A 15540-nucleotide genomic window follows, 5' to 3' on the forward strand; every position below is an offset into this window, starting at 1 on the left:
CATCATAGCCTTTCTAAATACCTTTAAATTGGCCTCTGTCTCCTGAAGAATCTCCTGTTTTGGACATTCGCACTTCGACAATGCTTTGGGGGAGGGGTGCTCCGTGGGGAGGGAGCTTGGCAAGAGACTGAGCTCCAGGGAGGAGCTTTGTGTAAATAGGCGGTGCTTTGTACCAGCAAGTGCTTAGGCAACGTGTATAAATGAGTCAATGCAACACTCTGGGTATGTTTTTGATGAGGGAATGACATTATAAAATGATATAAATCTAAAAAACGTCTATTTTACATAATCCCCCCACCCCCACACCCCCCCACCATTTAAATTTAGTTTTTGCTCTACAATCCTAGCTTCTGACCCCACCGGTCTGGGTACTCACATCATAGCCGTTGTTGCGGATGCCCCTCCTGGATCTCTCCCTGAGCACCAGCAGGTCCATCTCCGTCTCCACTGGGCTGGGGCTGCTCAGAGACTGCCGGCTCCAGTAGGTGGGCTCTCGTGGGTGGGAGTACCTGGTGTCCAGAAATGTACCTCAGTGCCTGTTGTAATTAACTTCGTTTCGTGTTAAAATTCGATTTAAACGTTGTGTTATTTGTCTCGCTGCTACAGCTAAAGCCCCGCTAACAAACAATAACTGGGCTCTACCTGGTATTTCCTGCCTAGAAACAGCATTTTAACACATCCTCTAACATTGAAAAGTACGACACATTCGACTGATTGAGTGTGAAATAAATTAAATGCAGTTTATGGTCAATGCTCGCTTAAAACCAGCTTATTTTTGGACAATTCATGTTTGAAGCTCTTGCGGGCCACATAAAATGCTGTGGTGGGCCACATTTGTTGACTGGGCCTTGAGTTTGACACACGTTAGCTGTTTTTTTAACAAGTCCAAATAAAAAAAAAAGTGAACTTTAGAGGAACTTTGGGGGAAATTGTTCTTTATTCTTCATGACCAATTATGCTGCTTTATCCAACAATTTTGACATCAAACCAGAGATTCTCAGCTGGACTGAGGTCTGGGCTTTGACTGGACCAATCAGGATATTTTACTGGTTCAGCCTAACCCTCTGGAGTGTCGCTTAAGATGAAGCAACACTGAACCTTTGTCTCAGTGTTGAATCAAACATCATTTAAACTAAATGTTGTAAAATATGTTGTTTTTTTATATTTCCATTGGGAAATTTTGTATCCAAAACCCAGTCTGGTGACCTTTCAGATGTCAGAACACAGGATAAGTCTGACAAAGATCAGTTTTATTCAAAGCGTCAAATAGGAGGAAATAAAATTAGGGTTCTGCAGTTTACATGAGGCTGTAAACAAAGGAGATTTACAGATATGATGAGTGTATTTGGTGACACTTCAGTGAGTAATCCTTTCAGGGACAGTTTGCAGACTGAACGTGATCCTAAAGTCAGTGATAAAGTGAAACCAAACAGGCTGTCATTCGTGTGAACTGTAAAATATTAAAGCACGGACCGAATCTCACCCCTTCCCATGAGTTGCTTAGCAACTGGGATGCACAGCTACAAGTGTACGCTGAGTTCTTTATTATATTTGGCAGAAAAATGGAGTTTGATCTGAATATTGCAACACATCAATCACGAACGCAGTAATTAAGACATCAGTTTTATAGAAATAAGATTCATCCTGCCTAACAATCTCATGCAGCTGTAAAACACTTGGTTTAATGGCTTACTGCCTCGGAAGTTAAATTAAAAAGAAATGAGAGAAAAAAAGGAGAAATTTAATTAATATTTTCAAGGTCTTTTTTTAAACAACTGGCTTCTTGTTTTACATGGTGTTTAACTGTTGAAGAAACGGGTTTGATTTAGTTTTTATGGCCTTTTCATCCTGTAAATGTTATTACTGATTTGTCATTTTTTTAAATGTGAAACTGTTAATAATAGGAGGAAACTATTTATGTGGTTTTGTTTTTATCATTTGTCTCATAATTTTGGTCAAATCTTTTCTTTTGAAAGCCATTATTTTTATTGTTACGTTGTGTTTTTTGTTGTTTTCTGCCCATTTACACATTTTACCCTACACATGAATTCCTGTGTCAGTCTCAAACCTCAGCCGGTTGTGGCAGACAGCCGCTCATCCCGACGTTTGTTAAAGGGATCCACCATTAGTTGTAACATTAGACTTTATTTGATAAACATTTATTTTAACTCTAAAATAAAGACTCTGAAAATACTGTAGGCTGTAGTTTTCATAATTTTTTAACTTTTTTTTTATTTATTACATGGACTGAGCTTTCAGCTGAGCAGTCAAATTCTTTTAGTGAGTATGTCTTTCTTATTTTTATGATGTTTTTTTTTGTTAGTTTAGTTGGTGTGGCTGTGGCTTCGATGGCCCTGTATAGGGTTGGCCCACTGCCACACCTCTAGTTTGTTTAGCTGGTTCACCAGGTCCGTCTTTTGTTTGAACTTTATATTTTGTTTTAGTTAGTTTGGGCACAGGTAGAAAAAGGATCATGTTCTTTTTTTCCTTCTTTTGCAGCTAGGTTTTGGTTCCTTTTTTTTTCCAGCATGGTTCCAGGAAGGACAAAAAGGTCAGACAAATTAATAAAACCAAAATGTTTGAACCCGAATTTTGTTTCTATGTCCTCTCTAGATATGTTGTGACCCTTCTGTTTTTTGGGCAGTAACATATTTATGGGGGCTCGTCCGGGATCTGATCTCAGTTTAGCTTGTTTGCTTGTTGCGCTAGCGCCAAGCTAATACATATAAGGCAATATAGGTGCTAAAGCTAAAAGGCTAAGCTGAGGTTCTTATTCCATGAAGAAGCTCTGTTGTCCTCCATCCATATTTTCAGATACAGGCTGAGTCATTTCTACCTTCTCCTCTCTGTCAACGCTCTCTGGTTTAATTTAAAAGAGTCGATCATCAGATATTGTCCAAGATTAACCTTCAGGGTGGATATAGCTCGCTAACAGCCTCACACCAAGGATCTGTCGACGTCATCATTTACCCAGTATACTTTGCCTGTAAATAAAATGGCTCACTTTGTGTGTAATATATTTCTTAAAAATTTACAAAATTAAAAGTCTACAGTATTTTTACAGACTATATTTTACAGTTAAAATGTATGTTTATCAAATAAAGTTACAACTAAACGTGGATCCCTTTAAAGGGGAGTTTTTCCATCCTACTGTCCCCTCTCACTCAGGATGGGAGGTTAAGACAAGGAACTCCTCACCTCTTGTGACATCCTGCAAACGATGCCCTCTTCTCCTCGGCAGTCATTGGCTGTTTGAGCCCGTTGTCGTGCCGACCGTGCCGGTTGTCTCTGTGACCGTAACCGTGGTTGAGACTCTCGGAGAGGGAGAACTCTCCGTAGCCTTTCCTTCTGGCCTTCTGACGCAGTTTGTTCCTGTAGTGCTCGATGTCCGACTTCTGCTTCAGACCTACGTGATTCGCCTGAAAAACACAAGTATGGAATTCAATTTTGCACAAACAGGTTGTTTGAAGCGACACAACTTTATAAAAATTGATATTTTCAAACCTTCTTTTGTTAGCTTTTTCCTGCTTTTTGAATAATCAGAGAACGTTTCACCCTAACCATTTTTACTTCAGAGCAGGGCACCAATAAACGGCAGCAGATAAATTGGAAAACCTGAAGAGGGCCTGAGGGCGTGGGGGTGGGGCTCTGGTATTATAGACTGAGGAATAATTTATCATCTGCCTGTGTGGCTGCTTCAGACACAGAAGCGCAGAGAGGTTGAGATATAGCGAGCGTGAGATGTGACAAAAACAGGGTGAGAGACCGGAGAAGTAAAGTGTTTGTAGCAACACCAGCTAAATTCAGTAACGGTACAACGTGTCCCAGAGGGAGATGTGATGCTGCAGCTCAGGAGGTGGGAACAACAGATGACTGAGGGAGACTAATGTCAGATAAAACACCTTCTTTGTTCCATTTAAATGCATTTTCAGCTTAGTGTGATGCCACATTACTGACCATGTAAACACTAATGTACCGATGCTGTTTCAGCGAATTATGTCTCAGTTTTCTGCTGCTCTGTATAACTGTCATCACAGTGTGCTCACCTCACAGCTGAGCGTGACAAAGTGTGTGGATTGTGTGCACACAAAGTGCAAACTCACCTCCCCGTTGACGATGACAGAGTCCTGGCTGTGCGAGGAGGAAGAGGGGTACGAGTAGGTGGGCTGGGCCGTCATGGGTTTGATGGTAATGAGACGCAGGGAGCTGGAGTGGTCTTCAAACAGGTCTGGGAGGAAATTAGATACAGAACATTATTTATTACATTACATCTGAGGTTGTTATCACATGAAGCTGTGAGAAAATACCTGAAACACTAAAAATATAAAATATTCATACCCTCACACGCCCTTCTCCTGCGACCTTATTCTCATCACTCTTTTAAATTTATATACGTTTATTAACATTTTTAGTTTTACGGTAGACTTAAACTCATACAGTGTTTTTTTTTCCTAAAAAAATATCTTCTCCTCCCCCATCCAGGTGGCACAAAATAAACAAAACACAAATATAAGTACACAAATTAACTCGGGAGCAAGACAAAACTTAACAAATTAAAAATAAATACAACCAAAAACTCAAATCCCTACCATATGTTGTATGGTTATAGTCCCATGATACTGATACGGTTAAACGATGAAAAACAAAAATATCCAATCATCACAGTCTGCACATAAGAAAACTGGAGTCAAATAACGGATGTATCTCCAACATAATTAACTGTGACCAGGTTTTATCTTGTTGTCCACGCACTGTATACCTAATCTTTTCCATTTCTAACTCCAACATAACTTCTCACTTTTTATTCAAAAAGAAAATTATTCTTAATTTATTCCAAAATAATGCATCCAACAACTATTAAAAAATTTAATATCCATATATTTAAAATTTATATGGTTTTTATACCAGATATTTTATACATTTGAAAAAAAAATTAGGACCCAAAACTGACCCCTGCGGAATGCCTCAAGCTACGTCCACACACTGTGAACATCTCCCAGTTTCACATAATGTTGTCTGCCACGAAAATAACTTCTAACTCATCAAGTTTATCCTAAAATATGTTTACAGTGAAGTGTCAGACAAAAAAAAAAAAAAAAAAAAAAAAAAACAATGAAAAGCTTCCATAATGATGCGAAAATGTAACAAGCCACTTCAAGTTCAGATTCCTATTTAAATAGTTAAGTTGTTCTATGTTTATGGCAAACGTGCTGAAGTGTTGACCCCTTTATCTTTTCCTGTCCCACTCTTAGATAATTTTTAAATTTGCAGCCTATAAAATTATGTTCATGTTGTTCATTTTAACCATAACAGCTCACAAAACAAGTAAAAACATCCTGATCGCTAAAAGTAAGCTGCTACAGAGAAAATGTACATGCCATTTCTTGTTTGTAAATGAGAAGTGGTTCTCAAACAGTTTACCTGGATAAATAAAGGCTAAATACAACAAACATTGTGTGTAGATGATCTCAGTTAGCATTGCAAGTGAGCTGTTGAGGAATTAAAAGCGCAGCTGCTGAGGTTTAGAAAGCAACAATCTCTGTAATCCGTTACTACTGCAATTATTGTTGCTTCTCCAACTGAGGAAGAACAAAAATATATCTTTCCACATAATATCTTGTGGAAAACTAGATTGAGTGTCCAAGAAAAAAAATGAATAAACAGAGAGAGAAATGACTCTTCTCTCATTCTAACAGTAAACAAAATGTTTCCACTGCACCACTGTTTAAAGCTGCACATCCATGAAAGCTTAGGAGTTGCTCTGTAGTAGCTGGAAGTTAAATCTTACAATGTATTCCTAAATATGCAATCCTTTTTATTTAGTATGAAGTTTAGAAGAAAAGAAAGCTTCAGGGCAAACAAAAACCTCTTTACTGGAACAATCGTTTCCCCAAATTCTCTACAGTGAGACATTAAATTCATGTTTTCCACATCGAATAAATGAAAGGACTTCATGAGTGGAGTGTGTCTGTTCCAGTTTTATCCATTAACAGGATGTTTGTCCACAGCTGTGCCTCCTTGTTTACATGCATTTATGGCCTTGATTTATTGCCAGACACTGCAAAGAAAGTCAAAAACACATTCGGTCTTTGGATACTCTTGTTGCCAAGGAAACTACTAAATTACACAAGCTCATCGATGACATGCTGAGTTTTAATTCTAAAGGTGGGATTTAACAAAACACAGTTTGGTGTTTCTCCTGATTAGCTGAGCGTGGCGGGCCTCAGACAGCTCCTGGGGTATTTTAAGTTGTCGCAGGGAGCAGCAGATGGAGCGGGTTGATTGGCTCATCTCTGACTCACTCACAGACTGACATCATAATAACTTTGCTCCAAAACTGTCTGCGTCGACCAGCCTTCACTAAGCAGCAGCGGCGACTCAGAGGACGTTGTTTGTTACATCGACGCCGTGGGCGTGGCAAACATCGAAACATTGTGACAAAACGTGTGGACAACGTGAACTGTCAGCAGTGACTGCTGTCGTGAAAGCATTTCCACCACTGTCACAACAAATCACAAACACAAGACTTGCTTGAAAGATCACCAGTCAACAGGGGCGGAGCCAGAGGGGTGGCCAGGGTGGCAAGTGCCATTTATGACACCTGATTGGCCACCCCAGGTGCCACCCCCAAATAACTGACAAGTGGGCGGAGCGATGATCTTAGAATTCGCTAAAGATTGTTCTCTGAAACTACTGGAAGATAGAAATTTTTAGCTGTGTGTGTTTAAAAATAACCAAATTTGTAGAATTAGCATTAGCATTAGTAGTTAGTTTAACATGGGATCATTATTAGCTACTCCACAACAATTCACATCTCAATAGGTTTTAAAATGGCTGAATATTACCCATTTAAAGTTAGCTGTGGCGGCTATCTTTGAGTTTTTGATTTGAAGATTGTTTTTAGCTACTTCTACACTAATCTTCAGCTTTAAATGTCTAAAAATGACTGAATAATAGGTTGTGACGAGCATTCAACATGTTTTGTGAATATTTCTTAGCTTTGATTACACAAAATTTCAGCTTAATATTTCTTAAAGTGATCCACGATTAGACTTTATTTGACAAACATATTTTAATTGTAAAATAAAGACTGTAAAAATACTGTAGGCTGTTTAGTTTTGTAAATTTTTAAAAAAATATTTCAACACGGACTAAGCCATTTTAATTACACGCAAAGCATTCTGGGTAAATGATGATGTCGACAGGTCAACGGTGCGAGGCTGCTAGCGAGCTATATCCACCCTGAAGGTTAATCTTGGACAATATTTGATGATCGACTCTTTTAAATGAAACCAGAGAGCGTTGACAGAGAGGAGAAGGTAGAAATGACTCAGCCTGGAACTGAAAATATGGATGGAGGACCTCGGTTTAGCTTGTTAGTTTGTAGTGCTAGCTAATACAAGCTAATATTTATCAGGCAATAAAGTGTTAGGGGTAACGCTAAAGCTAACAGGCTAATCTGAGGTTGTTCTTCCATGAAGCAGCTCTGTTGTCCTCCATCCATATTTTCAGTTCCAGGCTGAGTCATTTCTACCTTCTCCTCTCTGTCAACGCTCTCTGGTTTCATTTAAAAGAGTCGATCATCAGATATTGTCCAAGATTAACCTTCAGGGTGGATATAGCTCGCTAACAGCCTCGCACCGATGACCTATCACCGTCATCGTTTACACAGAATGCTTTGTGTGTAAATAAAAATTTTCAGTCCGTGTAATATGTTTAAAATTTTAGATTAAAAACGATAAAAAATAAACAACCTACAGTATTTTTTCAGTCTTTTTTTACAGTTAAAATAAGTGTTTATCAAATAAAGTCTAATAACTGTGGTGGCCATCTTGAATTTTCAAATTCTGGGTGCTTTTCTTCGTTTGTATGTGCCCCCCTAAAAAATGACCGTGGCCACACCGTGCCACATCTTGCAAAAAAGTCCAGCTCTGCCCCTGCCAATCAACCCCATTCAAGATGCCCACCACAGTTAAACAAACTTAATAAACACAAAATTAGCTTCACTCAGACAGTTTTAGAGATATTCAGCTCCAATCTGCCATGGTAGTAGCTGACCGTTGTCCATGCCAAATGCACCAAGCGCTAAAAAAATAATAAATCTGTGCATGAGAGGAAAATAACAGCTGAAGATGTGAGTATAAACCAGAACTGTTGTCACATATTTCTGTGTCACTGCACAGTTATCACTCTGGACGCTATCCATAAAATAAAATCCTTAAAAGTTTGTGATTCAACCCACGTAAAAGCAGCACAGATGTTCATTATTTTCTAAATAATTCCCTTTTCAAACTTTTCCATTACACCTGTGACTCATGAGTTTTTTCGTACAAACAGACCAGAAGGTTCTTAAAGAGGGACAAAAAGTTAAGATTTACAAAAAAAAACATAACTTTTAGCTCATTTAATTTTCATAAAAAACACTTTTCCTGTCCGTCTCTGGCTAACTAAAACCCATCTCATCTCCCCCTCACATAGTCCTGGTATTTGTGAATTAGCTTGTAGAAACACAATAAATTACACAAATTACTGTGAAAATTGGTTTGCTGGTGGAAAAGAGATTGAAAATCAGTGTTAGAATGAGAGTGCCTGGGAGCAGGGTGATCAGGGAGTCGTGTTTATGCAGTCAATTCTGAGCCTGCAGCTCCGGTGAAATGATCTGCCACCACTGATAACCGGTTCTTCTCCTGAACCCTCGGACGGCCTACAGTCCAAACCTGCAGCTCAAGAGTTATCTTTTTATTCTCACTGTTTTATCTCAACACTAAGAAAGTAAACGCAAAGTGCTAGATGAGTAATAATGTTTAGAAACTGTCACACTATATCGTTTTAGACAACTTATGCAGACTTAGGAAAATTTGTTGTACCGTTACTATTTGACTCATATCAGCAATAAATTCATATTATTATTACAGTAGAGTTTTTATTAAACATCTAAACTTGTCATAAATTGGCATAAAATGTCTAAAACATTATAATGTGACAGAGCTCTAAAGCTTAATGATATTAAACAATCCTCTCTTTATAAATATGACAATTCCAGTAAAGTCATTCCAATAAACAGAAAATTAAACTTTTCTTTTTCTTTGGTTTTGGTGGTCCTGATGAAGCAGCATGAAGTGGTCCTTTCTGATGTGCACATGGTTTTTCTTTTTTCTTTTTTAATGTCACAGTAAAGGTTGACAACGTGACGGTGAAACTGAAGCACAAATACTACCAACGGATTGCGAAGAGGTCGACCGTCAGTAATCGGATTGTTTGCGTCGGTGACTTGCTGTTGTTTCACGTCAAACTGCCTCGTGTTTGAAAACCTGCTGGTGAGCAGAGCACCTGGCTGCAGATGTGTCACCAGTAAAAACCAGAAGAACCAGTCTAATCTCATTCTCATCGGGGACTTCCTGCTACCAGCTGTGGTTCACTTCATCGTGTACTGTCGGAGTTTTAAGCTGCTGCATCAGGTCTGTCGTTTGTGTATAAAATATATGTGACCCGTCATATCGAAATGAGGATTAAGTCAAATTTGGTCAAAATGACCTCATTACATTTTCAGATTTGTGGCTTTAAAAGCTACATTTTGATGCCTGGATCATTCTTATATCATACGCTTATCCAGAGATATGACTTCATTTGTCTTGTTGGTTATGATAATACATTGTTTGGTCTGAATCCTAATTTTATGTAAATTTATTGAGTCATTTTTGATGTCAATATAAAGAGGAAACCTCAAATAGTATTTGTATATTAGGATTTCCCAGTTGGAAAGAAACAAAAACATTGCTAGCTCACAGGGAAAAATTAAAAAATTTAAGGCGTTTTTCCTCAAAATCAGTTTTTTTGTTGCTGCTGCTCAAAAAAATGCTTCAAAAAATTTTTTATGATTATATTTCAGACAGTTTATTCAAACCATACATTGATAAGGCATTAATGCATTATATTTTGACAAAATGCAATTTTTGCAGACATTTAAATCTAAACTAAATATCTGCCTATTTGTCCACATCCCACTTTTGGACTTAATCCTCATTTCAGTGTCATGGGTCACATACAGTATATAAACATTCTGATAGAAGTGAGAATTAAGTGATTAAAAGCCAGAGGTCTATAAAGTACTTTAAAAGAATAACTAAGTAAAAATACCTGAACAGAAAATGACTTTGGTCAAAATAAATTTCACTGATATGAAAAGTACTTAAGTCATAAAACTGTTCACAAAAATCCAGAAAGTACACTCTCTAAGAAATAAACTGTTGAATTTACTGAACCAAACTAAAAAGAAAATTAAAGATAATATGTGTATTGTCTCATATTTACTCTACAAGGTTTAGTGGAACCAGCTGACATGACTTGGTTGAGTAAATCAACACTTTATTTTTTAGAGTGCAGAAACACAAACTTTGGACAAACTGTTCTGTCAGTCAGAGGAGGTCACTTTTGGAGCAGTCTCCTAACAAATATAAGGGAATGTCCCAATTACTGCACTTTTAAAAAGCACCTTAAGTAGTCTCAAAGTTCCCAGTCATGCACTCATTTTGATTAATTTTATTGTTGTAATGTCATTTGTCTGAACATGTGTTTACATGAGTTTTGCTTGATATTGTATATTGAGATCTTGTGTTGTTTTGTCTTCTACAAAATGTGCACTGTCACAATTAAATAAATAAATAAATAAATAAATAAAATTTAGGATGAGTTCGACGTATTTAATTTTTTGACCAGGCGTTAAATTTTTAAGTAAAGAAGTGAAAGTATAATTTTTAGGTTTTCAATGTAACAAAACAAAAGTTAAAGTAATGATTAAAATCAGTGTGTGAATGTGAGTGTGAATGAATGATGCATGAAAATTGTAAAGCGTCTTTGAGGGTCTCGAAAAGTGCTATATAAAACTAATGCATTATTCTTATTATTAAAAAATGTTTGCTAAAATTACAAATCCTCAAAATAAATGACTTAAGTACTTAGTTACTATAAAGCTCTGTTAAAAGCTACATTTACAGTACACGTTATTTTGTAATTGCTGATTTACTCAACCGTCATCTGTTAAAAATGTCAGATCAATGTTTATGTTTAAGAGAATGACTAGAATTGGTTTGTTGAAGAAATATGAAAAAGGATCATATGTACTCATATAAATTTTGTTTGAGGAGGATTGTTGTTTTGTTTTGTTCTGTGTTTATTACTCAATGGCTAATTTGTTTATCTTCTTCCTAAAAGGGGGCAGATACTGTGGGATTTTTTCCTTCTTTCTGCTGCCTTGCATTTTATTTTTGATATTGTATTTATTGTATGTAAAATTTGCTTTGTTCGTTTTTTTAATGAAATTATTATTTACGTTTTTTTGTAAATTGAAGATTATTTTGTTTGAATTTATCTATTTGTGAAAAAGAGGAAGAAATCACAAGATTCTTCTTCTGCTACCTTTCATTTAAGTTGTGATTTGTGTTTTGTTGTATGTTGAATTTATGATGTTTTGTTTTAAATGAATAAACTTTATCTATTTATATTTATTTATAAACAGCTTATGAGAGGTTTCTGTTTATTTTAGGATAAGAATTTGATGTCACCTTTCATTTTTCTATTTTACAAACCAAAAAGTCTAAATATTATAACAGTGAATAACTCCTGAAGTGACAGCACACTCAAATATTATCCCCACTCCCTTTTGACATTTCCTCTGTGGGTGGAGTAAAAATAAATAACTGGATATGAAGCTAGAGGAGCATCCTCTGGTGTTTTTCTCCCTGCAGTTGTTTTCAGACGTGCCTCCTGGAGTGAGGCGAACCAAACAGAAGTTGTTAGAATCTAACACGTCTCCTCTGATGAACGAAGGACACATGTTCGTCTTTACTTTAGTTCATCGTGTTTCCATCTTTACTCTCCTTTAACCTCATCACCCCCCATGTCTCCTCGTTGATCCCCCTCCCTCACCGTTTGCGCCCCTCTTGTGCAGCTCCTCTTTGCCGTTCTTGCCGCTGCTGCCCGTGGCCGTCCTCCGGGCCGAGGAGCTCTTGCTGGTGTTCAGCTTCCCTGAGCTGTGACTCGACATGGAGCCGTCCTCCTCGCTGGGCAACCGTCTGCAGTGGCCATGGCAACAGAAAGACAAGACAAGACGAGGAAAGGGAGTTTGAGTGAGGCTTTCAGAGGAAACAGAGCGAGTCACATTTCACAGGTACGACAGGCAAAGTGCTTCATTGACAGCTGGAAACTAATATTATAGGTAAACATGACAAATAAGTGCTTTGCAAGCTACATAAGTTCGAGTTGCATGTTCGAAAATGATTCACCTGGAGCTGAGATGGAAAAACACTTTTATTTTTTTCAATTCAGATCAAAAAGCATCCAGGAATAGCTAACACATTTTTACTGCTTCAAAACATGTAAAAAAAAAATAACAACATCAAAGCTTCAGTGTGAAGACATCTTTTCTTATTTAATACATGTTTTGTCAGCTTGAGACACAATTTGCAAAGCAAAAACATGCAGTGCATAAAGTACCACAAAGTGATACTTGAGTAAAAGTACAAGTATCTTACCAAAAAAACTACTTTGGTAAAAGTTAAAGTCTCTTTTAGGAATATTATTTGAGTAAAAGTCTTAAAGTATTTGTTATTTGTTGTACTTGTTATGATTTTTGTCTGTGTTAAGTGTTTTTATTTTTAGTTTCTGTCATGTTCCTGTTTTCCTCCTCATGTCTGCCCAGCTGCCCCTTATTTGTCTGATGAGTCACCCTCATGTTTCTCCTCAGGTGTTTTCTGTTTAGTAATTATTGTCAGTGTATTTAACCCCTGTCTTGTCTCTGTGTCATTGTCAGATCATTGTTTGTATGTTCCAGTTGGATTCTTGTTCCTGCATTTTGGTTAGTTTTCTGTTTTTGCCTCCAAGCTGGCCATTTATTTAATAAATTTTTTGTTAAACTTTCTTGCCTGTCTGCCTGCCTGCAAGTGGGTTCACCCTGCCTCCAAGTCGTATCAGTACTTATTAAAAGTAAAAGTATTGATTTAAAATGAGCATTTAGATTTTCTGTAAGGACATTTATTTTATATGTGTCCTGCTGGAGTGTGACATGGTTTGTTTGTGTACAAACTAATACTGTATCAGAATTTTATATATTTATACTTCCCATTCAACCACAATTAAATTCACTCTATCTAGGAGGCACAGTTTATATGGATATTATTTATTTTTTAGAAGCTGGAATGAAAACAAGCAAAAATGAAATAAAAGTAACAACTTTCTACTTCTTGCCTTTTTCAAAAATGTAAGGAGTAGAAAGTACAGATAACTGTGTGAAATTGTAAGGAGTAGAAGAAAAAGTAGGCTGAAAAATAATTACTCAAGTTACTATTACAGATACCCCAAAAATTCTACTTAAGTACATCCATCCATCCATTATCTTCCGCTTTATCCAAAGTTGGGTCGCAGGGGATCAGCAGCTTGAGCCGGGAAGCCCAGAGCTCTCTTTCCCCAGCCACCTCTTCCAGCTCTTCTGGGAGGACTGCAAGGGGTTCCCAGGCCAGCCGAGAGACATATAGTCTCTCCAGCGTGTCCTGGGTCTTCCTCAGGGTCTCCTCCCAGTTGGACATGCCTGAAGCACCTCCCTCGGGAGGCGTCCAGGAGACATCCTTACAAGATGCCCAAGCCACCTCAACTGGCTCCTCTSGACGTGGAGGAGCAGCGGCTCTACTCTGAGTCCCTCCTGGATGACTGAGCTTCTCACCATAGCTCTAAGGGAGAGCCCAGCCACCCTTTTGAGGAAACTCATTTCGACCTCTAGTATCCGAGATCTTGTTCTTTCGGTCACTACCCAAAGCTCGTGACCATAGGTGAGGGTAGGAATGTAGACTGATCGGTCAACAGAGAGCTTTGCCTTATAGCTCAGCTCTTCACCACAACAGACCAGTACAGAGTCTGCAAAACTGCAGAAGTTGCACCGATCTGTCTATCAATTTCACGCTCCATTCTTCCCTCACTCGTGAACAAGACCCTAACATACTTGAACTCCTCCACTTGAGGCAGAACTTTATCCCAACCCGGACAGAGCAATCCACCCTTCTCCGACTGAGGACCGTGGACTCAGATTTAGAGGAGCTGATCCTCATCTCAGCCACTTCCACTGTGAACCACTCCAGTGAGAGCTGAAGATCGTGGTGCAATGACGCCAACAGAACCACATCATCTGCAAACAGCAGAGATGAAATCCTGAGACCACCGAACTGGACTCCCTCAGCCCCCTGGCTGCACCGACAAATTCTGTCCATGTAATGAACAGAATCTGTGACAACGGGCAGCCCTGGCGGAGTCCAACTCCCACTCTGAAGGGGTCCAACTTACCACCGGCACTGCAAACCAAACTCTCGCACCGCTTGTACAGAGACTGAATGGCTCGTAACAACGGGCCCACAATCCCATACTCACATAGCGTGCTTAAGTACAGTAACAAAATATTTGTACTTAGTTTACAACTCTGCGTGCAAAGAACAGTTTGAACTTCTCCCCATCCAGAAACAAACTGGACACTGAACGCAGCACGGGGCTGAAGTGGAAAGGACAATAAAGGACATCCAATAAACACTGAGCACAGATGAGGAGAAACAATCTCACATCCTCTGCTCCTCACCAACTCCTGCAGAGTCTTTTAATTCACCTCACTCCTCTAACAGACACATCCAGACTGAGATGCTGAATGAATACAAAGTAACTCTCTTTTTACTCGTTTCTTATCTCTTTGAGGAGGACTTTATGCCTCTTCCTGAATAAATATCGGCCCCTTGTCTTTGCCACGACAAATTGCAGCGGCTCTGAAACAGACACGCTGCTGCTGAAGTAAATCCATCCACATTTATCAAACAACAGTTTCCTGATGTTAGTGGGACCTGTGCAATAATTTCAATTAAACTGTCTGCAATCCCACATTCCTTTCAATTAGACAGAGATGAGTCATGAAAACGACACATTTATCATTAGATAAAAGGGGATGTAGGTTCATTACAGAATGCTTGTTTCCTGTTTATACAATATATGTTTAAGTAAAATAAAACTTTATTTTGTGTTTCTGGAAGGACAAAGTGGACAACAACAGGTGGACTCAACATGGAACAGAGTCGGACACGTAGCTCTTCATAAGATGGAGGACGAAAATCTTGCAGCATCGTTGGAAATGATGTATTTATGACATTTATTGTTTTTGTTCTCACACATCTGTTCAAAGGTTCATACGGGAGGTAGTAACACATACAAACACACACAGAGAGAGAGAGACAGACACCTCGGGGCTGTTGCAGCAGCCACACAACGTGACCGGCATGTCTACAGGTGGCGTGAACCACTGATTGCAAGAACACACACTTACACAACTGTTACACACTCGCAGCACAGTCAGAGCTATGGCCAGAAATTGTCTGAGACACAGTAAAAAGTCGTGTGATTCACAGCAAAAAGCCGGAGGGATGGAGGAAAAATAATCTAACGTGAGTTCCACGTAAATGTGTGTGTGTGTGTGTGTGTGTGTGTGTGTGTGTGTGTGTGTGTGTGTGTGTGTGTGTG

At 38.5% G+C, this 15540-nt stretch overlaps 1 protein-coding gene across 1 annotated transcript in view; it reads right to left on the minus strand.

Moving 5' to 3' along the window:
• Positions 1-15540, minus strand: part of kiaa1549la (KIAA1549-like a) — a gene marked incomplete at its 5' end in the record, with an annotated part of 80177 nt that overhangs the window by 16474 nt on the left and 48163 nt on the right. The window contains 4 exon segments of the mRNA XM_014012168.1: positions 377-509; positions 3199-3419; positions 4104-4228; positions 11926-12071. Of these exon segments, the coding sequence (XP_013867622.1) occupies positions 377-509; positions 3199-3419; positions 4104-4228; positions 11926-12071 (625 nt within the window).

The sequence above is a fragment of the Austrofundulus limnaeus genome, unplaced genomic scaffold (genome assembly GCF_001266775.1).
Source record: "Austrofundulus limnaeus strain Quisiro unplaced genomic scaffold, Austrofundulus_limnaeus-1.0 Scaffold89, whole genome shotgun sequence".
Classification (NCBI taxonomy): domain Eukaryota; kingdom Metazoa; phylum Chordata; class Actinopteri; order Cyprinodontiformes; family Rivulidae; genus Austrofundulus; species Austrofundulus limnaeus.